Source organism: Aureobasidium namibiae (assembly GCF_000721765.1).
Source record: "Aureobasidium namibiae CBS 147.97 unplaced genomic scaffold scaffold_19, whole genome shotgun sequence".
NCBI lineage: Eukaryota > Fungi > Ascomycota > Dothideomycetes > Dothideales > Saccotheciaceae > Aureobasidium > Aureobasidium namibiae.
In genome coordinates this window covers 204881-230995 of record NW_013581190.1, presented here as the reverse complement: position 1 = coordinate 230995, position 26115 = coordinate 204881, and the positions used below count along the sequence as shown (strand labels likewise).

Genomic DNA, 26115 nt, shown 5'->3' with positions numbered 1-26115 from the left:
GGCGTATGAAATACTGGTCACGAAAAGACTATGTTTCCAAACCTCCATCCTCCACCTCCGTCCACACCTTGAAATCGAACGCGAATGTAACATCATGCTGACTCAGCCCTTCTCTAGGCTCGATGACCACATCAACCCTGACGGCTAAGCAATACTCCACCTCACATCTGATAATCCTTCCCATCATCTTCAACAGCGTAATCATCTTCGAGGTCGGGGACTGGAACGAAGCGGGGACCCTTATCGCTATCAGTCATGACGGCGAAGAAGGAGAAGTAGAACATGCTTACCTTTGGGATATCGATCCAGCCACTAGCTTTGATTCTGTGACTGGTAGTAGTGACTGTGCTGGCAGTAGACCAGCTTGAGCGACCAGTGATCGATGTACCAGAAGGTGCAGTGTTTGTGGTGAGATGAGAGCCACGAGTGGTGGAAGGAACTGGCTCGAAGCCGTTGCTAGGAGCTAAAGAGACACCTCCACTGCTGGACGAATGAGAGGGGATGACACTGCCGCCCATGCTCTGGGTTTTGTAGTGTAAGTAACGTCATTCGGAATATGCAGTTGGTATGTACTCACCGCCAGGTACTTTTCATCAGAACCTTCCTCCTCATGCTCCTGCTGTCCAGGCATAACGTTCTCGATCTCGCTGATGCACTTGCGACACATGGCAGTGTCTGGATCGTTTCTCTGGGTTGTGGAGAAGTGGTCAAGAGGGCGACTGTTGCCACATCCAGTGCATCTGAGATCCGTCTTGGGTGCGCCAGAACAGTCGTTGCAGATCAGCTTGTCTACGACTTTGGCGTCACCCAATCTGGCGCCTCTGTTGGTCATCAAGTACGAGGCATCCTTCTGACGGTTGTTGGCGAATGCAGCGAGAGGTCGAAGTCGTTCACACCTCTTGCACCAGACTCTGCATGATGTCAGTGTATGCCAGAAGATAGTGCCGTGACGGGCGTACTTTGGAGGCAAAGTGCGAGCATTTTTGTAGTTTGAGGGTAAAGAGCGAAGGTTCCTGGGAGTTGCGTCCATGTTGCCTGAAGGTAACCAAGATTCTGAATATTCTGTTAGTTAGTGAATCTATACACAGGTAGATGGAATTGTTGGATGTAAGAGATGGTGGTAGATATGCAGTGCAAGGAGGATCGTGGCAGTAAGACAGGGATATCTCACGGGATGAAGATGGCGAAAAGTTGCGATATCGTTGAATTGGAAAAGACGAAAAGGTTTGGAAGAAGGATGAGCTGTTGCCCGTTGCGCAAGCAAGGAACAAACAAGCAAGTCGGTGGTTAGAGGTATCCGAAGGTCGACAATATGCTCCGTTTGCCAATGTCGTTTGCTCGGCGTTGCTGAGACAAGACTGTCAAATTGTCAAGACAACCCAGCACATAGTCTGAGGTGATGCGTAGACAGCTGAAGATGTCAGTTGTCGTTTTCAGTAGATAGAAGTATCGAAGCCTGTGGCTGCTGAAGGGTCGTTGCTGAGGGTATATTACCAACCGACCCACGCAAGTGTTCCAGATCTGAATGTTGATAGTCAGAGAAATGTGAGAGCAGTAGAGTAGTCTGTGGCGATATAGCAAGAGTCCATGTCCTGTCAGTGATAGCTCTGCTCTTTCATGGTTTGTTCATAAGCTTGGTGTTACTATATATTGGAATTAGCACCGTACACATGAGACAAAACACGAACATAACCTGTCCCTTGCAGAAGTGCCTGCGTATTCCATGCAAGTAGCCACCAGAAAGGCATTTAAAAATGATCTGTCATGTTGCTGTGGCGGGTCTATTCTGAGCCCAAATCTTCAGCACAAGTTTCGAACATTTGCACAAGAGAACAGCTGCAGCAGCATAAGAGAAAAGAGGAAAGATTCATTATACAGGCCTCAGCGTCAAGACCCCATGCAGATATGAAGCCGAAGCCCACCACATTTTGCATCGCCATGCTGAGACAACCCATCAACCAGGTCTAATTTTGCGCTCTAAAGGATATATTGGTACAGGATGGAGGTATTGTTGGTGTCTGGCACATCTAAGCGGTCTCTTCCTTGAGGAAGGTGATAAGGTCGTTGCGGTCCTTGGCCTTCTTCAAGCCACCGAAGGCCATCTTGGTACCAGGAATGTACTTCTTGGGGTTCTCGAGGTACTCGAACTAGAGAAGGGTCAGCAACCACTGTGTGGAGAAGCATGTAACGAGTAACTTACGAGAGTGTCGTCACCCCAGTGAATACCCTTGCCCTTGTTGGCGTCGGAGTAGGCGTAACCCTCGACCTCACCAGTCTTTCTGCCCCAGAGACCGTGAAGGTTAGGTCTAGCGAGATGTTAGCATCCGAGTATAATAGAGAGGTAGAGGACATCTCGAGTACGGTTCGCTGTACGAGACCATACTATAAATGCTGTGTTTGAGGACACGTACCCAATCTTGTTACCCTCACCCTCCTTGAGGTTGTGGCACTGAGCGCAACGGGTCTTGAAGAGGTTGGCGCCCTTCTTGGAGTCACCTGGAGTTTGTTGTTAGTTGGAGGTTCTTTTGCAGGTAGCCATTGGTGGCGGCAAATCGGCAGCGATAAGCGGAAACACAGAGACGAGTCCGCGAGTCTCATTCTTTCGACGAAGACAGTGTCGGAAATTGGAAGCTGTCCAAGGCGCGGCGATCGAATGTTGCTCGTTCGTGATTCGTCTCGTGTGTCCGAGTTGCGGTCGAGGTGCGGTGCCGGGGATGAAGAAACCTACCAGGTGCGAAGCTGTCCTTGCCCATTTTGAAGAATATGTGATATGTGTGGAAAGATTAAAGGTATGTAGAGGTTGTGGCGGTGGTGAGAAGAGTGAAAGAAAGGCGGACGGGAATTTTGTTCGATGATCGCGGCGACCAAGGAGTTTCTAGGATAAAGGCGTCGTGCACCGACCACCGTCACCAACCAATCACCAGAGGCCAGAAAGTCAATAAAATGCTGGAAACTCGGGATGCCTCGGAAAGATTTCTTGATTTGAGTCGTTCCTTTGCTTCACCAGCGTGGCGATGCTCACCTCAACGTATCATAGACCCTTGGACTGTCAATTCCAGACTCGCAGCTCTAGCAAAATGCTTTCCTATCCTTGCTCGTCTGGTGTCACAGCGAGCTCATGACCTGTGAGCAAAGCCACAATTCAAAACAAATTGCCTTTGTCTTCGCTATTGCATGCATGGCTTGACGCGTTTTGACGTCGTGTCGGTAAAATCGCGTCAACATGTCGACTGCTTTAGCTTGAAAGCAGCCGCAAGATCTCGATCTGATAGATGATCATGATCCACGATCCATCATGTATTCCCTCGTTCGTTGTGGCTGAAGACGGCTCAACGCTTCCTCTGTGCGGCTCCTCCAGCAAAAGCCCATAGTTGCTTTCGCTATCGAGGTGTCTGTAGCTGAAGCACCCTCTTCGTTAGGGCCGATATCCCTACTTTATTCCGAAACATGAACCAAATACCCGAGATTCTGTATGGCAAGACCGGACAGAAGACTTGGTGTATCGTTGGTGCGTCAAGAGGTATAGGTCTGGAGTTTGTACGACAATTGATCGCTCGCGAGGACCGCATCCTTGCTACTGTCCGCGACACCGCCGCCGTTCATGCATCTGGGCTTTGGGCGCAAGCGGGAGGTGATCATGGTCGCTGTCAAATGTTGATTTGCGACGTTCTTTCAGAACAATCAATAAATGTATATTCGACCCTGCTTTCCTACCATTCCTTCTTTTCCTCGCTGTCGTTCCTGTCTTTCCATTTTATACTGCTCTTCCCATTCGTCTTGTGGACTGCATACACGCAGCACATCTCTTATAGTGATGGCTAACATGGCGTTGCAAAGAGTTTCGTTTCTCAGCTCGCCGCAATACAAAACCTGAAGTTGGACTATGTTGTTATCAATGCGGGTGTGTTGAGATACCCGAATGTAAGTTGTTGCATGTTTCTGTATTCTTACCATCACTGACTGTTGCAGAGAGCGACTGAATTGTGAGCTCAAGATTGTTTATACCATAGTCTGAACCAGGCTGACCAACAAGTTCTTTCGATGAGTTTGCTTTCCACTTGCACACCAACACGATTGGGCCAATCATTACCGCCCAAAGACTTCTCCAGACCATGATACCTATCGGCACCATCGTCTTCATGTCCAGTGACTCTGGTTCGGCACAGCGGTTTCTAGAGATGGAGGATGGGTAGGTACCTTCTGTCAAGTATTTTGCATCCTTACTCACCGCTTCTTCAGGTTCGCGGCTTACTCAGCATCCAAAGCTGCATTGAATCAGGCAATGCGACATATGGCTGCCGAGCTCAAGCGCAAAGACGATGATACCATTCTGATTGCAATCCATCCTGGAGAGGTTGCCACGTATGTACACCCTCTGGAGTGATGGGGATGAGTCATTTGCTAACGAACCACACCAGGGATATGGCAAACATTGATCTCGGCTGGGAAGTTGACGGCATCATGACACCGCAGGAATCAGTATCGGCGATGATCAAAGTCATTGAGAGCAAAGGAATACAGCATAGCGGAACATTTTGGACCTGGGAGAACAAGGTATGTGATCTTGATGATGTGCCTGGCCGCTTCTCTGACTTTTGCAGCAATATCCTTGGTAGCAGCATGGCTCGTTATACTTAGTGTGCGGCCACCAGCAAGCAAAGTTCTGCAAGGACCCGGCCTTGGTGATCAAGGGATGAGAAGAACAAAGAACCTGGCAGGAAGCTATGAGATTTTCGGACAGAAGCCCGACACATTGGTCGCCAAATAGTACATGTAATGTTGAATGTTTGACTTAGGCTTCAAAGTCTCTAGATGCATATTACATATTCGGTGATATGTCTCGTGATTGACATGACTTCAAGAAAGTGCCCATCGCTTGGCTTAGAGCATCATGGTCACCGGGAAATTAAGTGAGGTGATTATTGTACGATGAAGGCCATTGTTCGTAGGTAGCATGGTGCTCGAGTATTGCATGGCAAGCAACTGGGATGGCACATCCGATGCATTTTTAGTGAAACAGTCCAGAGCCTACGGTGATGCTTGGATCTCAGGTGCCGAGAGCCGCTGTAAGACGGTCCTGAGTGCCGAACATGCACGCACCGACCCAGTGGCATGAAAGGCAGAAAAAGGAGACCAAAGGTGTTGAGAAGAGGTGACTTTGTCGTGGCCTGGATTGGCTGGACCAAATGGTGGTACACAGAGACAGAGTCGACCAGTCAAACAGGGACGTCATGCTGCAACGGCTTTAGACTTCTCCTCAACTGCAGGATTGATCAAAGAGCGGTGTCGAACACTTTCAAAGACATTCAATAGTATCGAGTTGAAGTCGACAATGTTGGACGCGGCTAGCAAAGCGCAGTTCCGTTCGGTAGGTCTGAGGCTGTGAAGGAGCAGGTCGAGGAAGGGCGATCGTCAGTTCCTTCCTCGTGCGCGTCCGCTCAGACATGCCTTGACACTTCTCACGCCGGCGACTCGCATGTGGGGTGAGATGCATATATCCACCTGTTCGTTGACGACGCAGATGACCTCTCTGGCCTACGCTTCCCTTCCTTCTGCTCTCGTCTCTTCCCTAATAATTCCTTTCCTCTTTCCTACCTCCCTCTCTTCCGTCCTTCCTTCGCATTACATCCTTCACCCCCGGACTAGCTAGCTGGCATGGCGTCCTGGGACAATTACGAAACTTCTCGCTCACGTTACGACGATTCTTACACCAAGCCACGACGTTCACGAAACGACTCGACGTATCTTCTCCATCCCGACGATCCATGTCTCGGCCACTGACAGTCCACCAGACTCGACCCCACCTATCACGACTCCACGCAACCATTCTTATACCCCTCCATACCTACGAGAAACCGCAGTCGCGCGCCCAAAAGTAAAGACCACAGTCGACCGCCACGCCGATGGCCCCCTTCACCGTCCGTCGAAGACGAGGAGGTCTCGTTAAGAAGGGAATACAAGCCAGAATCCCCACACCAAGATGACATCCCTTCAAGAGGCACTGTCGAACAAGAGCAATTGCTTGTCGATGTACCTGGCTATACTCCCGATCGCCGCTTCGTCTGGGTCCCCTCGGCGACCAAGTCCGCCAACGCACACTCTACGCCTCCCTCAAGCGATGACGAACGAGCTAGACGCCGCGAAAAGCGCAAAGGTCCTCGGATAGAAACGACCGGATTACCCGAGATGCGCAGAGAAGCTTCGCCATATGCTTGGGCAAAGCCGACTCCGTCTTCGCAAACACCCAAGACAGCAGAAGACCTCTTTCTTTCACCCGAGGCAATCACACCACCTGCTGTTCCCCGATCTACAACTTTCGACAGACCACCACCAACCAGCGCGCCTCGCTCCGACTGGTCAGATCCGAGCCGACGTCAACAACAAACTCCAACAAGGGAAGGTACTCCACCACGGTCAACTTCACAGCACGTGTACGAAGGGCGTAGTACTGCCGAAGCGACTCGAAGTGCAGAAGACTATATTCCGCAACGATCGTCGGCACGCTATTCTTGGACCAAACCAGATCATCCTCACTCTTCGCCTACAACACCTCTCAATCCACCCACAGGTGACTCTTCCAGGAGACGGTCGGGTCCAACAGAAGATTGTCCACTTCTAAACGATTATGCGCGCAAACCCGCGCCACCTCAAGTTGTCAATCTACAGCAATCAGCACGCCCAACGTACCATCCTCGTCAATCGAGTGAAGGAAGCTACGCTCATCAAGACAGTTACACGCCGGCTCGCAACTCAAGCTCAGACAAGCTGAAGGACAACTACCCTCCCAGCATCCCCAACTCCAGACCGACGTCCAGAGGAGGGTCAACTCCATCCTCACCACAGCCTTCTCCTCGCATACTGTACCCTACAGAATATCCTTGGAATATGGGTTCGGCCGCCTCGACCACCGCCCGCCGTGCAGCTCCGCCCTCTCGTCTGGCCGAATCTACTGTGCCTGTTTCACCGCGTCCCCAGGCATCGAGGTCTTTATCTAGTCCATACTCGCCACTTCCCTATCCGGATGACGATCGCCCATTCGAGACCATGCCTTCAGAAAGAGATCATCAATACTTTCCACAACAGCCAAGCGGTCTACTTCCGCCATTCAGTGAACCAGTCACGCGTGCGACTACTCCAAAACAGCAGACACAGTCCAACAACAGCAAGATGCGACCAATTGAGAAATCTGCAAAATCTGGCGCATCAAGACGAGAGGCATCCAAATCTGAGGATTTGTCTGCTGGTACGAAGAAACCTCAGTCCGAAAGGCTACCAACATGCAAACGGGTTACATACACAACCAAGTACAATGATTGGTACATGCTCGAAGGAGAACCTGGTTTCAGCATTTGCCCGCGCTGCTTCAAGTATGCTTTCGACAGGACCCAGCTAGGAACGGCCTTCAAGCTCTTACCTAGCAACGCGCCAACCAGGCCTAGAAAATGCGAGTTTAGCAATGCTTGGATTCGCCTTGCATGGATTCTGACTGCAAACAACCGACAAAATACCCTGAACATGATGATGACAGTCTTCAATGTCGAAGAGACTGAAGAACCCTGTCCGGGGACCGGGCGAGGATGGTGCAGTTGGTACTCAATTCGCGACCGGGATGGCCATTTCCTACGAGACTTTATCGTGTGTCCATCAGACGTCAAAAGAGTTGAAACACTCTTCCCAGGGTTCAGAGGTCTGCTTGTACCACTTCCGAGCAAGTACTCTGACGACAAGGACGAAGAAATCATGGGGCGCTACTGCTCTTTGCGACCAGAACACAACAATCGGTATGCGGCCTATATCGATTGCTTGTTCCAGCTCCACGAAGACGCAGTGTCTGGTCAGCGGATGCCTAACACATCAGAGTTTGTATCACTTGTCCGACACAAGACCAGACTCCCCGAGTGCATCCGTGATGACAAGCTCGAGGGTCATGATTGGTACTACGTCCCCTCACTGGCACCTGCTTTGACCGTATGCGATGAGTGCTACCATGATGTGGTGTTCCCGTGGTTGAGGTCGAATTCCGACGTAGCTGTGAGGTTCAATCGAAAAAAAGAGCTTGTTCGCAATGAAGGCAGAGACGGAGTGTCATGCCAGCTCTACTCACGACGCATGAGGGATGCATTTCGGTATGCGGTCGACACGAACGACATGAGATATCTCGCAAGGAAAGCAAGAGACAGGAAGGATGTAGAAGACGATTTCCAGCGTAGATGCAGAGAGTTGCAAAAGGATGCCGAGCAGCTCAAAGGTCGTAGCGGGTATGCGATTAGCTCTCGAGCAGAGCAAGAGTTGGCACAACTGCAGCGTGAGATTGAAGCCATTGGAGAGACATGGGAGATGGAATACGAGTGAATGGCAATACTTGCAAGTAAAGTCCAGCAGACTTGCATCCAGCGTTGATCCAGACAATAGTGGTTCTACATAACGGCCAGTGCCCTCCGTCCCCATAATGCATTTCTTGAATATCTTTTTTCTTTCTTTTTTTCTTCTTCCGATGTAACCTCCCCGAGTGCTAAACTTTGTAACTTCAGTTCCCTACGCTCCTCTCTCCTATCAAGGTGTAGAACACAATGCTCTCTATAAAAAAGCACAATGATCTCTAGATTGAAAACGGATCCAAAGAGAGCATCAAAGAACACTGTATTTCGATGGATTTGATCCGGTTCTTAAGAACACTGTACATTTTGATAGGTAGCAGCGTTACAAACCTTTGCACACGGGGAGGAATCAAATCAAGCACGCGTGTGGAGAAGCAACCCCGGACTCCGCATACCTCGGCAGGTGTCAACATCATCATCATCACATGCAAGACAAAGGGTAGAAGACGAGTATGATCGAGTCTCTTGCACAAAGACGCAATCTCAGCGACAACACAGGCAGATGGACGTGACCGAGACATGGCAGTACAATCGAAGCTGTCACTGCCGGGCGGCCTCGTGTCAGAAGGCACGCTGAAGAAGGCCGTGTCCGACCTCACAACGCTATATGTCAAGCACCGCACGCCCATCTCGCGCGCCATCTACATTGGCCTCTTCGTCACCTTGCTGAACCGTATACGCAACGCCATCAACGAACAAAAAGCCGCCGAGCAACAACGACGAGCAGCCGGTCGGAATGGAGAAAGAGAGGGAAGCACGACTGGCGGCAGGAAGAAGGTCGAGCTGAACAGAGACTTCTTCCGCAACCTGATCCGCTTGCTGAGCATCTGTATACCCGGCTGGAAAAGTAAAGAGCTGCGTCTTCTCATCAGTCACAGCATCTTCCTTGTCCTGCGAACACTCATCTCTCTTTATGTCGCCGATCTGGACGGAAAACTTGTCTCTGCTCTCGTTCGAGGCAAAGGCAAGGACTTTATCGGCGGTCTGGTGTGGTGGATGATCGTCGCTATCCCTGCCACATTTACAAACTCGATGCTCAGCTATCATCAATGCAGACTCGCCCTCCAATACCGCACCCGCCTCACCCAACACATCCACAACAAATACCTGTCCAACATGACCTTCTACACTCTCTCTGCTTTGGATGATCGAATCAAGAACGCCGATCAGCTCGTCACTGTCGATATCAGCAAGTTCTCAAACTCGCTTGCCGAGTTGTACGGGAATTTGGCAAAACCAGTCTTGGATATGGTCATTTACAATTACTCGCTCTCGCGAAGCGTAGGCGGTGAAGGTCTCTTTGCTATGGGCTTGCTCGTCCAACTCTCTGCTTCTGTCATGCGGGCTCTCACACCACCATTTGGCAAGTATGTTGCGGACGAAGCACGACTGGAGGGCGAGTTTCGCTTCCAGCATTCGCGTGTGATTGACTACAGCGAAGAGATTGCTCTATATCATGGTCAAGAAGCCGAGAAAGATGCCCTTGACAAGAATTACTTCACCCTCATCAAGCACGTAAATCGTATCTTGAGAAGAAGATTCTACCATGGCATCATGGAGGACTTTGTGATCAAGTACTTCTGGGGCGCTCTAGGACTTATGCTCTGCTCGATCCCCGTCTTCTTCAAGTTCCCTGTTGCGAAGAACGCAGGAACCGTAGCCAAGAATTCGACAGAAGCTTTCGTCACAAATAGGCGACTGTTGCTTAGTTCCTCTGATGCCTTCGGAAGACTCATGTTCTCATACAAGGAGATCTCCCAACTCGCTGGTTACACTTCTCGAGTCTCAACTTTACTTTCTGTCATCGCGGATATCGAAGCTGGACACTTCGAAAAGCAGTTGGTCAGTTCTGCATCCGTGGATGCTAATGCAGCTGTCCTTGCCGGCAGAGGAGCCATCACCGAAGGATCTGATATCATGTTCAAGGATGTGCCTATCGTATCCCCCAACGGCGACATCTTGGTCTCTGCATTGTCCTTCCACATACGCCCTCAAGATCATCTACTCATCATCGGCCCCAATGGATGTGGCAAGTCTTCTCTTTTCCGCATTTTGGGTGGACTCTGGCCTGTCTACGGTGGTGAAGTCAGAAAACCATCTGCAGAAGATATTTTCTACATTCCCCAACGACCTTACCTGATGGCACACGGAAGCCTTCGAGCACAAATCATCTACCCAGACACCGTGGCAGAAATGCACGAGAAGAACGTCACTGATGCGAATCTCCTCGCAATCATCACCTCTCTCGACCTCGATAACCTGCTCTCCCTCCCCGCGAAAGACACCACAGGTAACGAAACATCGACGCAATCAGGCCTCGACACCACAGCCCCCTGGCCCGATCTCCTCAGCACCGGAACCCAACAACGTCTCGCCGCCGCCCGCCTCTTCTATCACTCCCCCTGCTACGCCATCCTAGATGAATGCACTTCCTCACTCACCCCCAGCGTTGAAACTCTCATCTACACACAAGCCAAAAAGCGAAACATCACTTTGTTGACGGTCAGCCATCGGAAAAGCTTGTGGCAGTATCATACTAGAATATTGCAGTTTGATGGGAGAGGAGGAGCGTTCTTTGGGGTTTTGGATGCGGACAAGAGGTTGAGGTTGGAGGATGAGAGGGAGGAGTTGGAGGAGAAGTTAAGGGGAGTTGAAGGGGTGGAGAGGAGGATTGCGGAGTTGGAGGCTGCGTAAGGGAGGGTTCTAGTTTGCATTTATTTTTTTGCATGATGTAGGTAGAAGGGAAGGATAGGGGAAGTACATTTCCCAATTGAACGTCCAATGAATTCATGTCAATCAACCTACCTCGCTTCATGCAAGTTTTCCCGGATGGCGTACCACTCGTGCTCTATATTCTCTACTCCTTGGAAAGATCAGTCTTCTCACCAACCTCGTCATCATCATCACCACCATCATGGTGATGATCAACATCATCAACATCCTTACCCGGCCCCTTGAAGCAGATTTTCTGACTCGAATCTCCTGCCTCCATTCACAGCGAGAGGAACAAGTAGACCATCAGGTCGGCAAACCTGTAGCATCTCTCCGGTCTTCCTCGCAGAATGGGAGATTCCCGTGACTTTTCATGGGGAAGAGTGTTGGAAGTGGGTGTCCTGGAGAGATGAGTCGTTATGGAACCTGCCCATTTTCCCATCTCTCCGTCTCCCGCTCAGGCGAGCAGAAGGTCTTGCTTCGATCTTCCCGAAACCGATGTTGGTTTTTCCAAACCCAACGACGTCACCTAATAGGTGTTCCATGCACTTTGGTGTCCGAAGAGATGAATGCGGACTGGAGTATTCTCTGCTTCATGGATGCACACAAGTATATCATCTAGGAGAACTGCCGCAGAGATCAGTAAGCTTTTACTGGGTCAGATATATGCTGATATGCGATTCTTAGCAACAGATAAAGGATCGAAAGAACAGCGTGCTTGTCTGTTACACCTGCTCTGCTGGTACATATCGCAGCTCTCTACTGTAGACATAAAAGACATAGGAGCCATAACAATGCACAATATACTCTACCAAACTATACAACTGCCGAAGAAAGGATGTAGCTCGCTAGAACCAAGAAGACAAACATTCTTGGAAGAAGAAGTGAGCGAGGTAGTCAGCATCAGCGACCTATAGGGTCTCAACTATGAAACTACAAAATATTGCATACCAGAGACAGAGAGAAAAAAAGTGTACTTGTCTGTTTGCTTCTATCCTCAATACCGTATTTCTGAATCGAACTTCAGCAGAGGAACAAGCCATCATAATGCACAATGGTGTCTCGAACGATATAGATTCACATAGAAATGATAAAGTTTCACAGATCAAAAAGGAAGTGGCCGATGAAGAGGGTCTTTATGCCTGGAAACCTCATAAAAATAACAAGCGATAAGAGGTCAGAGGTATATAAGACATTTCATCCTTCTCTCTTTTCACAGTCGAAAATGATCTTGGAAGCCTCTGGCTCTATTCGATATGTTTGACTAGATTTGTTTGGCACTAGATCTGTCTGATACTTCTGGCGTTACTGATAATTTCTTGACACTGATATTGTTTGTAGGTCATCGAAGAGGACAGAAGGACGACCTTCATGGTGAGCTTCGAGCTGCTTTTTGTCTAGCGCGCATTGTTCCACATGTTGAGTGAGCCATGTCGACATAGGCTCCAGCTATTGCTATAACGATTCGAGCGATATTTTTTCCTCAAAGCGGCAAAGCTTCTTTCATGCCCCTCATCACCCAATCTTGGAACATGCCAGCAATATCCGACTTCTTCCTCCATTTCTCACAAGATTTTAAGCTCTTGCGACTTATCGATCCCCATCTTGACCGATTCCCTTCAGCTTCATCCACTTATCCTGCAGGACCTTGTGTAATCCCTGCATACCATCTCCAACTCCACCAACACTTCCGGCCAGCATCAATGCTTTCTCAGCCCACACTCTCGCTTGCTCGTTGCCTTCTTCCTGCATATATGCTTCTTCTTCAGCACCCGCGAACCAAAGATCGACTGCATGGTTGAAAGCCGTACTGGCTAGCCACTCAAGCTCTTCTGATGGGTACGCCTCAGATATGTGTTGGGTAGCTGCTTTGGATGCAATGGCAGAAGCTTGATCAAGACAGCGAAGGGAAACGGCCGAGTCGGTAGTAAGTGTCATCTGAAAGAGGCAGCGTATCCAGCGGGCTACACGCGTGATGTCTTTGTTGTTGCGCCAGCATGTGTTGATTATCTTCTCCATCACAGAGGGGATCCTGGCAAGGAGATTCGATGTGTTAGGGTGGACCGAAGAAGAGATTATGTGGGTGTGTATGTGGAGGATCAGATCCGCTGCGCTTTCGAGCCGATTCGAGTGGCGGGCTTCGAGACACATCTGTGAAGCATGTCAGTATATGCTGGACTACAAGCACAAGGACCATATACCGATAACACTTTGTCAAGGTCGTGCCAATTTTCGAGGCGCATCAATGCTTCGAGGTCGAACTGAACCATCTCAAACTCTTTGACCTCGATGTCTGAAGTTGCGTCTGGTTGCAACGATCCATTTTGTAGGGCTTCTTGGTATTTGTGGTGAAATGCTGCAATCTGGCGTCTCGCATCAAGATAGAGCTGTAGCTATTACAGAGTAAGCATAAAGACTGTTACCATAGCACGCTCTGGGTACTCACGGCTCGCTCGATGTTGTCTTCTGATCTTGCGAGGACAACCAAAGCAGATGTGGCCAGGAAGCGACACAGCAGAAGCCGACTGAGCAGACCATTGTCTTTGTCACCTTCTGTACGGAGGTGATCGATTAGCTGTTTCATGTCAGCAGTCACTCAGAGCCTCGCTTTGGAAGATAGTATGTACAGCAACACTTGCCATCATGAACCTCGTCAGTAGTTCTGGCTGCATATCCGAGCAATACCTCAAAGCTGTGTTGTAACAGTGACAAGCGAACCATCGAAGTTCAGCAAGCCGGGGTTCATCATTACCCACATCTTTGGAACTACTTCCGTGTCTCATCGCTAGTCGTGTTAGATTCGTGCTCTATTGCGGATCGTGTATGGAGGATATACCGGCTTCGAAGACCTTGCATAACTCGGTCAGACCTGCGTCAAGAGGCATATCGTGGTTGTTTACCTCTGCCTCGATCGAACCAGCAATACAACTGGATAACGTCAGCTCTGCAAGAAAAGGTAAACTCCAAGTTACGGACCGTAGAAGAACTGGCAGTCGTACATCATCTAATGGATGTTTTTCGTGGAATTCCAGGACCTTGTGCATTGTTGCGATGAATTGTTGTCGGTTACCTGCCTGTTGCGCTTCGAGTGCGCAGCCATAAAGATACTTCTCAGTGCCTTTTGAGGACGACTTCAGGACGCCCCCAAGAGATTGTGTAGCTATTACGGTAAGTATGATGGTATCTCACAAGTCCAGAGTACTTACCAAGCTCAACATCGTTCTCCTGTATGGCAATCTTGTACATCAGGTATTGTGTCATTGCAGCTGATTTTCCACTCTCTGACATCTGATGGTAAGCTGCTCGCGCAGCCGTTAAATCACCCTTTGAAAGAGCCACTGTCATCAATTTGCTGGAGAATCAGTCTGCGTGCATGCTGGGGTCAGTTGTCAACACTTACCGTGACAACTTGGCTTTGTTCAGATCTCCAGAGCTGGCAAATATATCGTGGCTTGCCAAATCACACCATTTAGCAGCTTCATCCTCATTCTGTAATTGCTGCAGAGCAGTGGCAGCTTTCCATATAAGCTAATTCACTGTCAGGGTGAAACTTCCAGTTTGGAATGTATGCTCCAATCTACTTACAGACTGAGAAGCGTGTGTCGCCTCTGCACTCAATTTTATTCCATTTGCATGAGCAATGTCGTCGAACAGATTTCCGAGTCTGGAAGGGTGATCTTGCACATCCAAAGAGAGCGAACTGATCCAAACTCTGGTTACCACAATCTTTTCGATCCATGTCTGCACGATGGGAGACTGTGCAAGCAGTCTCGACAGTAGTAAATCCGAGGTCTGGCATGCTAAATGCGAATGGGGACCAGGAGTCGAATCAGTCATGGCAGCCTGAATCTTTGCACCGGCTCTTTCCGGATTGTAGAGGTTCAATTTCTGGATTTGACACATGATCCTGGATACTTTCAGCTCATGGTATATTGTAGAAGTTTGATAGCATCCATACGATCTGAAAGTACCGTCCGAAAGGATAGCTCCTCGAACAATCTGATTCAAGACTCGTAGATGGTCAGCTGCAGAAAACTTGTGGATGATCAAGTATTCGCCTACCTCCGCAAAACTGATCAGCTTCGAATGGCTTTTGAGCATAGATGGCATCAAGCCTCAGAAGGTGGACCTCGGCCTTGAAACCATGCTCCTACTCTTTGTTAGCTGATATATGATCTCAACTCGGGTGCTCCAAACCTGGTCGAGTGTCACAAGGAGGCTAGACGCTTTGTCTAACGATATAGCATCACCGGCACCGACTAACGCACGAGCTACAAATGGTAAGAACACTGGCACATATATTCTTTTCACAAAACTCACCATAATCAAGCATTACCACTAGACGAAGGTCGCAGAAGTCCGATGACAACATTTCCGGATCAACGTCTTCGAAGATTTGATAGCTTTGCTCTAGCCACCTGACAGCGGTAGCGAACTGCTTCTTCTGGAGAGCTGATTTGCCAACTTCGTACGTCAAGTCTGCCTTCTTTTCGGCCAGGTGCAGCATGTCTGATCTGCTGGGTACCAAAAGGACCCTCGCAAGCCAGTAGCTCACAGTATCGGGCTTATTCTGTTTCCACGATGTGGTTGCTCGCAAGAGATAATAGTCAGCCGTCAACTCTTTGATCAATTCCTGAGCCTCGCTCTCCTGTTTATCTTTCTTGAACTCTGGAGGTGGATCTTGTTTGTGCTCGACATGATCGGCCATCTTCTCGAAGAGCATGGTGCAAAGGTCCAAGGCATCTGAAGCAATACATATCCGGGCTGCTTTCAAAGCCGTCTTGAGAATGCGGACCAGGTTCTGGGACGACTTCTTACTGCCATGCTTGACGTAGGATCTTTGTGCTGTATCCAGAAGGAAGTATGCGAGCACACGTAGCTGAGGTTCGAGTTGGGGCCAGGTCTCCAGCGTTGGCGAGGACTGATCTTTGAGGCGGATGGAAGCATTCCAGATCTGTGTTCCAAGACGATCGAAGTCTGCTGCTCTTGCTGCTGGCGAACGAGGACACTTGACCTTGAGAGTGGCATCGAGCTCTTTCATGGTAACAGCGTTTACATTGCCTGAGTCTAGACGCCTGATCAATTGCGCAACAAAATCTGCCATTCTAGAATTAGTGCGGTGGTTTCCGAGTCGAAGAGCGAGTCATACCAAGGTATGCTGTTATCTTTGGATCGACCTCTGGTTTGCTGTTTGTCGCCATGTTTGATTGTGCAAGGAAACAAAGGGAAATTGTGCGCAGGATGATGAGATCGAAGTGGCGAGTGTAGTATTCAAGTCAGGCAAGCACGACCACTCGCCCTCCTACCCACGTGGACATGCCTAGTCTACTTACAACTATCTTACCGAACTTTTTGGACAAAGCAAAACCATGTCTAGATCTAGCCTTGATCTGACAGTTCTATAGCACCAGGCTCTCTCTGCTGACAAGGTGTATAGGTGTCCACTCGTGTGGTTTCTTTGGTAAATGAGGAGACTACGTGAGAGGTGGGATATCATTCGTTCTCCATGAACCTACGACTGTTTGGAGACAACTGGGCATTCAGACGGCCTTGTTTACTACGAATGCGTAGTCAACATTTACAGACCTTTGCGCCTGATGGTGTTGTAGGAGGCAGATCAACGAATCGGAGGAAGGCACTCCAAGCTTACCAATTCTGCCGCGGTTCCGAGAGCGGCGGCGGAAGGCTTCTGCGTCATTCGAGGGTCAGATAATTGTTAATCCTTTGCGATCTGAATCACAACACCTTGCGCCATTCCTACGATACTCATACTACTCCGCATCATGCCTGCCAAATCCACCATGTTCACATCCACCTGCAGAAACGTCGCCCGCTCGAGCGCATCAAGGACAATTGCCACAGCACCAATTCGCAGAAGCCTACATCGCTTGTCGACACCTTCATCTCTCACATCAACCGCCACCAGATACCGTCCGAGTGCGCCTTCGCTCAAGCCCGCTCATTCTTGTTTCCCCACCGGTACTCGCTCAATCTTCATCCAGACCGAGGACACACCCAATGCCGACGCTCTGAAGTTCATTCCCAACTCTCGCATCTTGCCTGAGAACTTCCAAACAACCTTCCTTGAATACCTCTCGCCTCGCTCGACGCTTGCGCCACCCCACCCTTCGCCTCTCGCTGCTCAGCTGCTGAACGTCGACGGTGTCTCATCAGTCTTCTACGGTCCCGACTACATCACTGTCACCAAGGACTCCGCCACTCCATGGCCACACGTCAAACCCGAAGTCTTTGCTCTGATCACCGAGGCTGTGACATCCGGACAGCCTCTTGTAAATACGGTAACCGGAAAGAGCGGTGAACAGCAGGCAGTCGAGAAGGACTCTTTGGAGTACGATGAGAACGACAGCGAGGTCGTCAGCATGATCAAGGAGCTGCTCGAGACGCGCATTCGTCCGGCTATCCAGGAAGACGGTGGTGATATTGAATTCAGAGGCTTTGTGGATGGCCAGGTTCTTCTGAAGCTGCGCGGTGCTTGCAGAACTTGCGACTCGAGCACAGTCACTCTCAAGACCGGCATTGAGAGCATGCTTATGCATTACATCGGTTCGTATCTCCTTGCCGCATCGTACTCGGATTCCAGGCTAACAGTGTAAACAGATGAGGTCCAGGGTGTTCAACAAGTGCTGGACGAGGAAGAGGAGGTCGCTCTTCGTGAGTTTGCCAAGTTCGAGGAAAAGCTGAAGGCACAAAAGGGCGAGGTGCCTGCTGCCACTGTCGGCAAGGGCTCGCTCGACACTGTCGAGTAGATGATACTTATATCTTACTCCTTGTTGCATAGCCCGGTTTCTTGTACATTATATGGGGCTCTTTTTTCTGCTCGCGAAGGATACCAATGTTATAACCACAACCATTTTTTGAGATACCACGACACACAAATATCTTGACAAGTTTTAGTACCATCAATCTCCGTACGAAAAACGCAGGATCCACCATGCAACACAGTTGCGAAGATAGCCGAACAGATAGAGGCTCTCCTGCATGTCCAGCTGCCAACTAACCCTACCGGTTTGTGATCGTTTTCAAACACAGCCTCGGAAGCCCATTCATTATACAAGAATAACGTCATGTTTGGTGAGAATAGGAGACGAGACAGCATTAACAAGGATGGTACTTAGCAATGTACTATAAGCGTTGTATGGCGCTTGTTCAGCCAACAAGAAAATGTTGGTGGTGGGGAACAAAAGGTTTCGGTGAATTGACAATCGGGATTGAACAGTGCGTGTGGAGCCCAGCGGAGTCTCCAGGTGGTTGAAGTGGCCTGGGGGAGATTGATCTGGAGACTCGACAGCTGTTTCTGAATGAAATGGACGCGAACATTTCCACTGGGAGACACGGTTGATGAAGGTGGCTATACTCTGAGATTGCAGAGTGCCACGAGGGCTTTGGTATGCTTGTCCAACAGTGCTGCATGGACAGTCCGATGCTTAGAAAAAGTCGATAAGCAGCGAATTGTTGGGAGGGCGTAGCGACTTGCGGGATGACGAAGGTGGATTTGAGCGGCTGCGTTTCCCGCGTTCCCCAGTGGACCTTCCACTTGGTGCGCGGTCCGTAGATCTGGAGTGTATCGAAGCTGCTGCTGCTCTCTTTTTTCCTCCTTCCCGCTACCAGTCGCGTCCAGTTCCTGAAACTTGTCTCGGTTCGGCTGCCTTGCATTGTTTCTTTCTTTAACCTCGCATCCATCACACTTAACATCTTAGCCAATCTTTACCACCACCCGTCGTTCTTTGCCCGGCCTAACTTTCACCACCATCACTAGCCAGCTCTGCGGCTCCTTGTCCATCTGTTGCATCCAGGACACACCGCATCGCCATGGTCTACATCGACAACACAGAGGTCCTCTGTGAGGAGGAGAAGCGTCTGCAAGAGGACCGCGAGAGAACCAAGTATTGGAAGAAATGGGGTTCTTACGTCTCAGAGAGACAGTGGGCCACTGGTAAGTCGATACTCATACACTTCACCGCCTCATTGCACAATGCTGACTGACGCCTCACAGTGAGAGAGGATTACTCGTAAGCTACCCGGCACCCGTCTTGAAGCTTCTGAACAACCACTAACACACAGTCAGCGCTGATGGAGATGCTTGGAGCCGTAAGTCTTGTCCATTGACCCTCCATTGGTGCACCATACAAAGTTAACTCCGACGCCAGATTTCTCTCACGACATGTCACGCAAGCGAGCCTACCGTTGGGGCGAGGATGGTATCGCTGGTGTCTCTGACACTCACGGTCTCCAGAACATTGCCTTTGCTTTCTGGAACGGAAAAGAGTAGGCTCCACACACAACGCTGCATCACTTTCATCCTCTGACACAGCTTCCAGTCCCTTCCTCAAGGAGCGTCTCTTCGGTCTGTCCAACCCTCAGGGTGTTCACGGCGAGAGTATCAAGGAGTGCCATTTCCATCTCGACAACACTCCTACTGTATGTACCTCTGAAGCTTGATCCATGCTTGCACCATGCTGACCTCAGATCTACAGCACTCGTACATGAAATTCCTCTACAAGTACCCTCAAGAGGAGTTCCCCTACGAGCACCTCATCAAGGAGAACGCCAGCCGCAACAAGACCGAGCGCGAGTACAACCTGATCGACACCGATGCCTTCAAAGACAACAAGTACTGGGACATCTTCATCGAAACCGCAAAAGAGTCGGACGACCCGGATGAGCTTTTGTTCCGTGTGACAGCCTACAACCGTGGTCCTGAGGCTGCCAAGTTGCACATCATCCCCCATGTCTGGTTCCGCAACACCTGGGCCTGGGGTTACGACGATGAGAAGCCCGAGAGCAAGCAGGTTAGTGAATTCGCTTGCGAGACCAACCACAAGAAGATCGGCAAGCGCTACTTCCAGTGCTCTCCTTCACCCAACGTTGGCGGCATTGAGGAGGATGTTCACCCCGAGTTCCTCTTCACCGACAACGATACCAACTTCAAGGCCATCTGGGGCGAGGACCAGAAGAACAAGACCAAGTTCACCAAGGACGCTTTCCACAGACACATTGTCAACAAGGAGAAGGGCGCCATCAACCCGGCCCAGACAGGAACCAAGAGCGCAGCCTGGTATGCATTCGATCAGGGCGAGGGTGTACCTCCCGGTGAGTGCGCCGTCGTTCGTTTCCGCATCTCCAAGAAGCTTGCCGAAGGCTATATCGATGAAGAGCTTTTCGACGATGTTATGGACCAGAGACTCCAAGAAGCCGACGAGTTCTACTACCGTATCAGCCCTATGCCCATGAATGACGACCTTCGCAACATCCAGCGTCAGGCTTTGTCGGGTATGATGTGGTGCAAACAGTACTACCACTTTGTCTGGGATCAGTGGGCCAACGGTGATCCTGGTATGCCTCCACCTCCTCCTGGCAGAAAGGCCATTCGCAACGCTCAGTGGAAGCACATGCATCTCGACGACATCTTGTCTATGCCTGATTCGTGGGAGTACCCCTTCTTTGCCGCTTGGGATTCGGCCTTCCACTGTATCCCGCTCACCATGATCGATCCTGAGTTCGCCAAGAAGCAGCTCGACCTCTTCACCCGTGAATGGTACATGCACCCCAACGGACAATTGCCCGCCTACGAATGGAACTTTGGTGACGTCAACCCTCCCGTCCACGCCTGGGCTACTTTCAGAACCTTCAAGATGGAGCGCAAGATGTACGGCCGTGAGGACATTGACTTCCTCGAGCGTGTCTTCCAAAAGTTGCTGCTCAACTTCACCTGGTGGGTCAACCGCAAAGATGCTGAGGGCAAGAACGTCTTCGAAGGTGGTTTCTTGGGTCTGGACAACATCGGTCTGTTCAACCGTTCCGACCCTCTTCCTACTGGTGGTGTTCTCGAGCAAGCTGATTCCACTGGTTGGATGGCTTTCTACTGCTTGTGCATGTTGAACATTGCTCTCGAGCTCGCCAAGCACCGCCGCACCTACGAAGACATTGCATCCAAGTTCTTTGAGCATTTCGTCCTCATCAGTGATGCCATGCAGTACCGCGCCGGTAGTGAGGCAAAGTCCCTCTGGAACGAGGAGGACGGCTTCTACTACGACGCAATCTCGTGGGGTGGCCCATGGACTCAGCAGATGCCTGTCCGCTCTCTTGTTGGTTTGATTCCCATGTACGCCTGTTTGACTCTTGAGCCGCAGGTTATTAACAAGCTTCCTCAATTCAAGAAGCGCATGGAGTGGTTCATTGAGAACAAGCACGACGTCTTTGAGCGCAACATTGCCAGTATGAAGCGTCGTGGAAAGGACAACCGTCTTCTGCTTTCCTTGGTCAACGAGGACAGACTCAAGAAGATCTTGGAGCGCATGCTGGACGAGACTGAGTTCTTGTCCAAGGGCGGTATTCGTTCATTGTCGAAATACCACGAGAAGCACCCTTACTCCATGGACGTCAATGGTCAAACCTTCTCCGTTGGCTACGTTCCTGGCGATTCAGACAGTGGTCTCTTCGGTGGAAACAGCAACTGGCGTGGTCCCGTTTGGATTGCCGTCAACTTCTTGCTGGTTGAGTCACTGCTCAGATTCTACATGTTCTACGGCAACACGCTCAAGGTCGAGTGTCCTAAGGGTTCCGGCGACATGATGCACCTTGGACATGTAGCTGAAGAGATCCAGCACCGTCTTCAACATCTCATGGCCCGTGGTGATGACGGAAGACGTGCCATCAACGACGGCAACGACATGCTCGACTTTGATCCTCACTGGAAGGACTACCTCTGGTTCTACGAGTTCTTCGACGGAGACAGTGGTAGAGGTCTTGGTGCCAGTCATCAATGTGGTTGGACTGGCCTCATGGCCAAGATGATCCACGACACTGGTGTCAACTGCCGTCTTCCCCAGACTCCCAGAACTCCTACCGCTGCCGCATCCCACTACTTCGATGACGTCTTCACTCGTCAACGCAGAAACTCTCAGACCAAGAAGCCTGGCAACCTCCGTCGTTCGTCGACCAGCCGTAGCATTGGTGCTCGCAGCGACTACTGGAAGTCTGCCCCTCCTAGTGATGATGGCGACCATGAAGCTGAAGCTGAAGAGGGCGATGACACGAGGTCTAACGGACGTGCTTGGACGATCTACAAGGAGGACGGTAATGCCGATTCTCGCAACAAGGAGAGGGAAAGCGCAGACGACCACGTCCACAAGTACGTTCAAGATCAGCTCAAGCGTCTCATGACACCGAATGGTCCTGAGCAGTACGAGGATGAGATTGAGTAAACGAGCATGGCATTGGCAGTTGCGGCGTTGGTGTGAGTGGGTTTATTGTTCTGAATAAGGCATTAACAGCAGGATCGGAAACCTGCGGTGTGAAAAGACTCCTAGATTCCTGATATTACATAATGAACAGTTCCGTACCTATGAATTGTCTCCTCAATATGTTCTGTGGTGTCTCGAGTGTGCCAATAGAGGGAAACGGTTAGTGTCAATGTGGCCCGACGTCAAGCGCTAACGCACTACTCACACTATATCTATCTTCGGCCCAACCACATGTGCTTGATTCCCATCTGAAAGTGTTCGAAGTGTCCGCTACTAGTTCCTCTATCTATACGTGATAGAGATATAGACATGTTGCTAGTCAACGATGATTGTTCGAAGGTTGACTTGATGACCAGGGTGATACTCTCGGCCACTTCATCTCGGGCCGACAAATTTTCGGTAGAGCGGTGCACCACATCAGGCAGGTGGATCTGACATGATAGCCGGTGCGGGCAACATGATAGGTATATGTATTCATTAGCCGGACCATCTGGCATTCAAGGTCATTTCGTTTACGTTTACTATCACTGTCCATTCTCTTGAGATAATCAAAACCACAGGTTGAAGCTTGAGCGCCCATCACACCAAGCATCGTTGCGAGAGAGGAAAGACAAGAATGGCTTCACGAGCATTACTCCAACGGGCCTCTGGCCGTGGAGCTCTGCACAGGATCCACCGTGTTACTGTTGCTTCGACTGTATATTTATCGAAAAACTTCAGTACTCGTAACATCAACAGTGGCGTTTTGTACAACACCTCCAGCAACACCTTCAACACCGGCAACATCAATACCGCCAACATAAACATCACCAAAGCCAACAATATCGAAAACTCGAGAAACTCTTCCACTTCAGCCAAAAGGACCAAGGAACTGAGCGAAATGTCCGAAGAAGAAGTTTCAGGATTGAAAGTCAAAGAGGATAGATTGATGCGGGACTTGCATGAGACGTGTGAGTGGGGGAAGGGAGAGAGATGGGGAAGGTGAGTTCTTTTGATCATTTCTTTGTTTGTTTTTGCTTTGTTCGCATGTGTTTTTATGTTGTATGGTATTTTGCTGTACTTGAGGTTTACCCGTGGGAAATGGAAAGAGTAGGGTTAAGTGATGTTGAAGAGGGTAAGGGAGGTGAGGAGGAAGAAAATATAGAGAGGAAGAAGTGGAAGGGGACCAAAGAAAAAAGAAAGAAAGAAACAACAAGGAAACAGTACCGTACGAGGAAGATCCAGTTCATTTTCCCATGAGGAAGAGGAATATGCCTACGACTGGAGCATTGTTTAGAAGTCACGGACGCAAGTCGGCTTGATTCTACCATCAATGCTCGAAAACGACTACCCTGAGGAGAGATTGGGATCCACCAGCATCTGCATCTTCTCGTCCCCAGCTGGACTTTCGTATATAGTTTTTCGTGTTCCATTTCTTTCTTTCTCTCTTTCTTCTGGAACCGCCTTTGGATTTCCATTCTGGTAGCCTGTCTCACTTGAGCTAACCCAAATAATCATAGCGCACCCACCGAGACAGGCATGTCACGCCTCTCCCTATCAGATGCCGACAAAAAAGCCCGAGATTGGTTCGCTCAAACTACAGAGAGCTTGGGATGTGTTGTCACTACCGACTTCATGGGTAACCAATTCGCCATCCGCCCAGGCACCAAAGACGGTCCTCCCACAGTCGCAGGCAGCCACTTGGACACCCAACCCACAGGCGGACGCTACGATGGAATCCTAGGCGTCACCGCTGGTATAGAGATGCTGCGAACACTGCACGACAACGACATCACCACTTCCTTCCCGGTAGGAGTGGTAAACTGGACCAACGAAGAAGGAGCAAGATTCCCCATTTCTATGGTTTCGTCTGGCGTTTGGGCTGGCTGCATTCCACTCAGTCACGCACACGATCTCAAGGAAGTTGGCACTGGCACTGCAACTATGAAATCAGAGCTTCAACGAATCGGATATCTTGGAGAGGTAGACTGCAACCATGAAACCGTGCCTCTAGCCGCTCACTTCGAACTCCACATTGAACAAGGTCCCATTCTGGAAGCTGAAGAAAGGAAGATCGGTATCGTGCAGGGTGTGCAAGCTTACAAATGGTTCACTGTCAAAGTCAGAGGAGCCGATTGCCACACTGGCACAACAAGCTTTTCACACCGCGCTGATGCCATGTTGGCCGCTGCCAAAATGATCGTGTACTCGCATCGTGCGGCGGCAAAACGAGGTGCATTGGCCAGTACAGGAATCTTGCAGCTGAAACCGGGAAGCACGAATACAGTGCCCGGAAGCGTGGACTTTTCACTGGATATACGCAGCCCAGACGACCACATTGTCGAGGAAGTAGAAAAGGATTGCAGAGTTGCATTTGCCGCCCTCGCAGCCGGCGACAACATCGACGGTCTCAACGATCACTTTACTCCATCTTCGAAGTCCTGTGAAGTGAGCTGGATCCTTGACACCCATTCCCCAGCCACGAAATTCCATCCTGACTGCATCTCCTGCGTTGAATCCGCCGCTTCATCGCTCTTTGGCAACGACACAGAGGCATTGACAAAGCCAATGACATCGGGAGCTGGACACGATAGCGTATACACCAGCAAAAGAGTGCCTACGACCATGATCTTCGTACCCAGTAGGGATGGAGTGAGTCATAATCCGGTTGAGTATACGAGACCAGAGGATTGTGCTATGGGAGCGCAGGTCTTGATGCAAGCGGTATTGAGATATGATATACGTAGAGCTGAGGGCAAGGTTTGAGTGTATTGGAGCAGTTGGTGGCAATGAAGAGGAGAAGGAGAAGGCAGGGAGTTTTGCAGCGAGAAGGGCAGAATGAGTCGAAGATTTGTGCGTGGAGGATATGAGTGCAGGTAGCAAGGATCTCGGCGAGTGTGTGGGAGACCCAGAGTCGAACTGCGTGGAATAGTCACACGTCTAGGAAAATCAGGTACCTACCAACCTTCAACATCAAACAAGACACATACAAACAAATCACCACCAACCTTCACTCTCGCATTGGAATGTATACCACTCAAGACAGTCTCTTGCATTGGATTGCATACCACTCAAATCAGGTCTCTTTCTCTCGGGATCAATCACATTTCCATCTCTGGTTGCCCTACCTAGTGTACGCAGGAATCGTGCGGCTGCCTTAGTGGAACAGTGCTTGGTTCTTGACTTTTGCGCTGTTCATCTTGCTCGAAAAGGTCCATTGTTTATTTAATCCAGGGGCTAGCTGACTTGCAGTAATTATTCTGCTAGCTTCTTTGACCTTTTATGTCTTCTTTGCTGGGGTTCAAGGTGCTCAATCGTGCAAGTATGTGTTGCAGTAGTTTTTGATTTGTTGTGAGGCTCGGCATGGATAGCTAGGACGTGATTGCACCCATCTCAATATCGGAAGAACAAGGTGATCAAGTGGACAGTGATCAGCCGTCGGCAGCATGGGAAGAATCTGCAGACTAGCAATCTATCTGTTTGAGAGTTGGGCTGAATGAAAAAGCCATCATGGGTCTGGGTTCGCAAGATCTCTTGTCTTTTCCTTTGACTATCGGATATCGCTCCTGCTGTGTGTGGGTAATCCAACTGTTCATACTCTAGACTTGGAAGTTTTCTTGTAGTGCGCAGGCTGAAGGTTGAACACTGGTCGTCTAAAGCGGGGAGATCCAATCGAAAATTTTATATGAACATAACTTGGATGCTGTGATTGATCTGGAAGATAGCAATGAAGAATATTGCGTGCAATCTAAAGACAAAACGCCAAAACTCGCTCGCTCGAA

At 49.9% G+C, this 26115-nt stretch overlaps 9 protein-coding genes across 9 annotated transcripts; 6 read left to right on the top strand and 3 right to left on the bottom strand.

Moving 5' to 3' along the window:
- Window positions 1-161: 161 nt before the first annotated feature.
- Window positions 162-1030, bottom strand: M436DRAFT_55539 (uncharacterized protein; the record flags this gene model as incomplete). The annotated part of the gene is made up of 4 exons (XM_013568467.1): window positions 162-239; window positions 291-521; window positions 578-909; window positions 952-1030. The coding sequence occupies 4 exons, from the start codon at window positions 1028-1030 to the stop codon at window positions 162-164; spliced, it is 720 nt and encodes a 239-aa protein (XP_013423921.1).
- Window positions 1031-2027: 997 nt separating this feature from the next.
- On the bottom strand, window positions 2028-2753 carry M436DRAFT_75853 (cytochrome c; the record flags this gene model as incomplete). The annotated part of the gene is made up of 4 exons (XM_013568526.1): window positions 2028-2147; window positions 2201-2306; window positions 2412-2496; window positions 2729-2753. 4 exons carry the CDS (start codon window positions 2751-2753, stop codon window positions 2028-2030), a joined length of 336 nt encoding a protein of 111 aa, XP_013423980.1.
- A 694-nt stretch (window positions 2754-3447) lies between these two features.
- On the top strand, window positions 3448-4616 carry M436DRAFT_55214 (NAD(P)-binding protein; the record flags this gene model as incomplete). The annotated part of the gene is made up of 6 exons (XM_013568394.1): window positions 3448-3690; window positions 3838-3935; window positions 4034-4189; window positions 4240-4362; window positions 4419-4554; window positions 4602-4616. 6 exons carry the CDS (start codon window positions 3448-3450, stop codon window positions 4614-4616), a joined length of 771 nt encoding a protein of 256 aa, XP_013423848.1.
- Window positions 4617-7167: 2551 nt separating this feature from the next.
- Window positions 7168-8352, top strand: M436DRAFT_55547 (uncharacterized protein; the record flags this gene model as incomplete). The annotated part of the gene is made up of 1 exon (XM_013568470.1): window positions 7168-8352. The coding sequence occupies one exon, from the start codon at window positions 7168-7170 to the stop codon at window positions 8350-8352; it is 1185 nt and encodes a 394-aa protein (XP_013423924.1).
- A 545-nt stretch (window positions 8353-8897) lies between these two features.
- M436DRAFT_75850 (uncharacterized protein) lies at window positions 8898-11072 on the top strand (the record flags this gene model as incomplete). The annotated part of the gene is made up of 1 exon (XM_013568525.1): window positions 8898-11072. The coding sequence occupies one exon, from the start codon at window positions 8898-8900 to the stop codon at window positions 11070-11072; it is 2175 nt and encodes a 724-aa protein (XP_013423979.1).
- Window positions 11073-12680: 1608 nt separating this feature from the next.
- M436DRAFT_55380 (SPO22-domain-containing protein) lies at window positions 12681-16131 on the bottom strand (the record flags this gene model as incomplete). Its single annotated transcript, XM_013568433.1, has 13 exons — window positions 12681-13241; window positions 13292-13483; window positions 13537-13665; window positions 13718-13875; window positions 13927-14018; window positions 14067-14250; window positions 14297-14442; window positions 14491-14618; window positions 14676-14997; window positions 15049-15100; window positions 15153-15240; window positions 15288-15361; window positions 15411-16131. The coding sequence occupies 13 exons, from the start codon at window positions 16129-16131 to the stop codon at window positions 12681-12683; spliced, it is 2847 nt and encodes a 948-aa protein (XP_013423887.1).
- Window positions 16132-16891: 760 nt separating this feature from the next.
- On the top strand, window positions 16892-17857 carry M436DRAFT_55428 (HIRA-interacting protein 5; the record flags this gene model as incomplete). Its single annotated transcript, XM_013568441.1, has 2 exons — window positions 16892-17654; window positions 17709-17857. 2 exons carry the CDS (start codon window positions 16892-16894, stop codon window positions 17855-17857), a joined length of 912 nt encoding a protein of 303 aa, XP_013423895.1.
- A 1063-nt stretch (window positions 17858-18920) lies between these two features.
- M436DRAFT_55507 (Six-hairpin glycosidase) lies at window positions 18921-22315 on the top strand (the record flags this gene model as incomplete). The annotated part of the gene is made up of 6 exons (XM_013568457.1): window positions 18921-19044; window positions 19105-19120; window positions 19177-19199; window positions 19259-19376; window positions 19430-19529; window positions 19586-22315. 6 exons carry the CDS (start codon window positions 18921-18923, stop codon window positions 22313-22315), a joined length of 3111 nt encoding a protein of 1036 aa, XP_013423911.1.
- A 655-nt stretch (window positions 22316-22970) lies between these two features.
- Window positions 22971-25099, top strand: M436DRAFT_75846 (Zn-dependent exopeptidase; the record flags this gene model as incomplete). Its single annotated transcript, XM_013568524.1, has 3 exons — window positions 22971-23079; window positions 23170-23335; window positions 23854-25099. The coding sequence occupies 3 exons, from the start codon at window positions 22971-22973 to the stop codon at window positions 25097-25099; spliced, it is 1521 nt and encodes a 506-aa protein (XP_013423978.1).
- Window positions 25100-26115: the final 1016 nt, after the last annotated feature.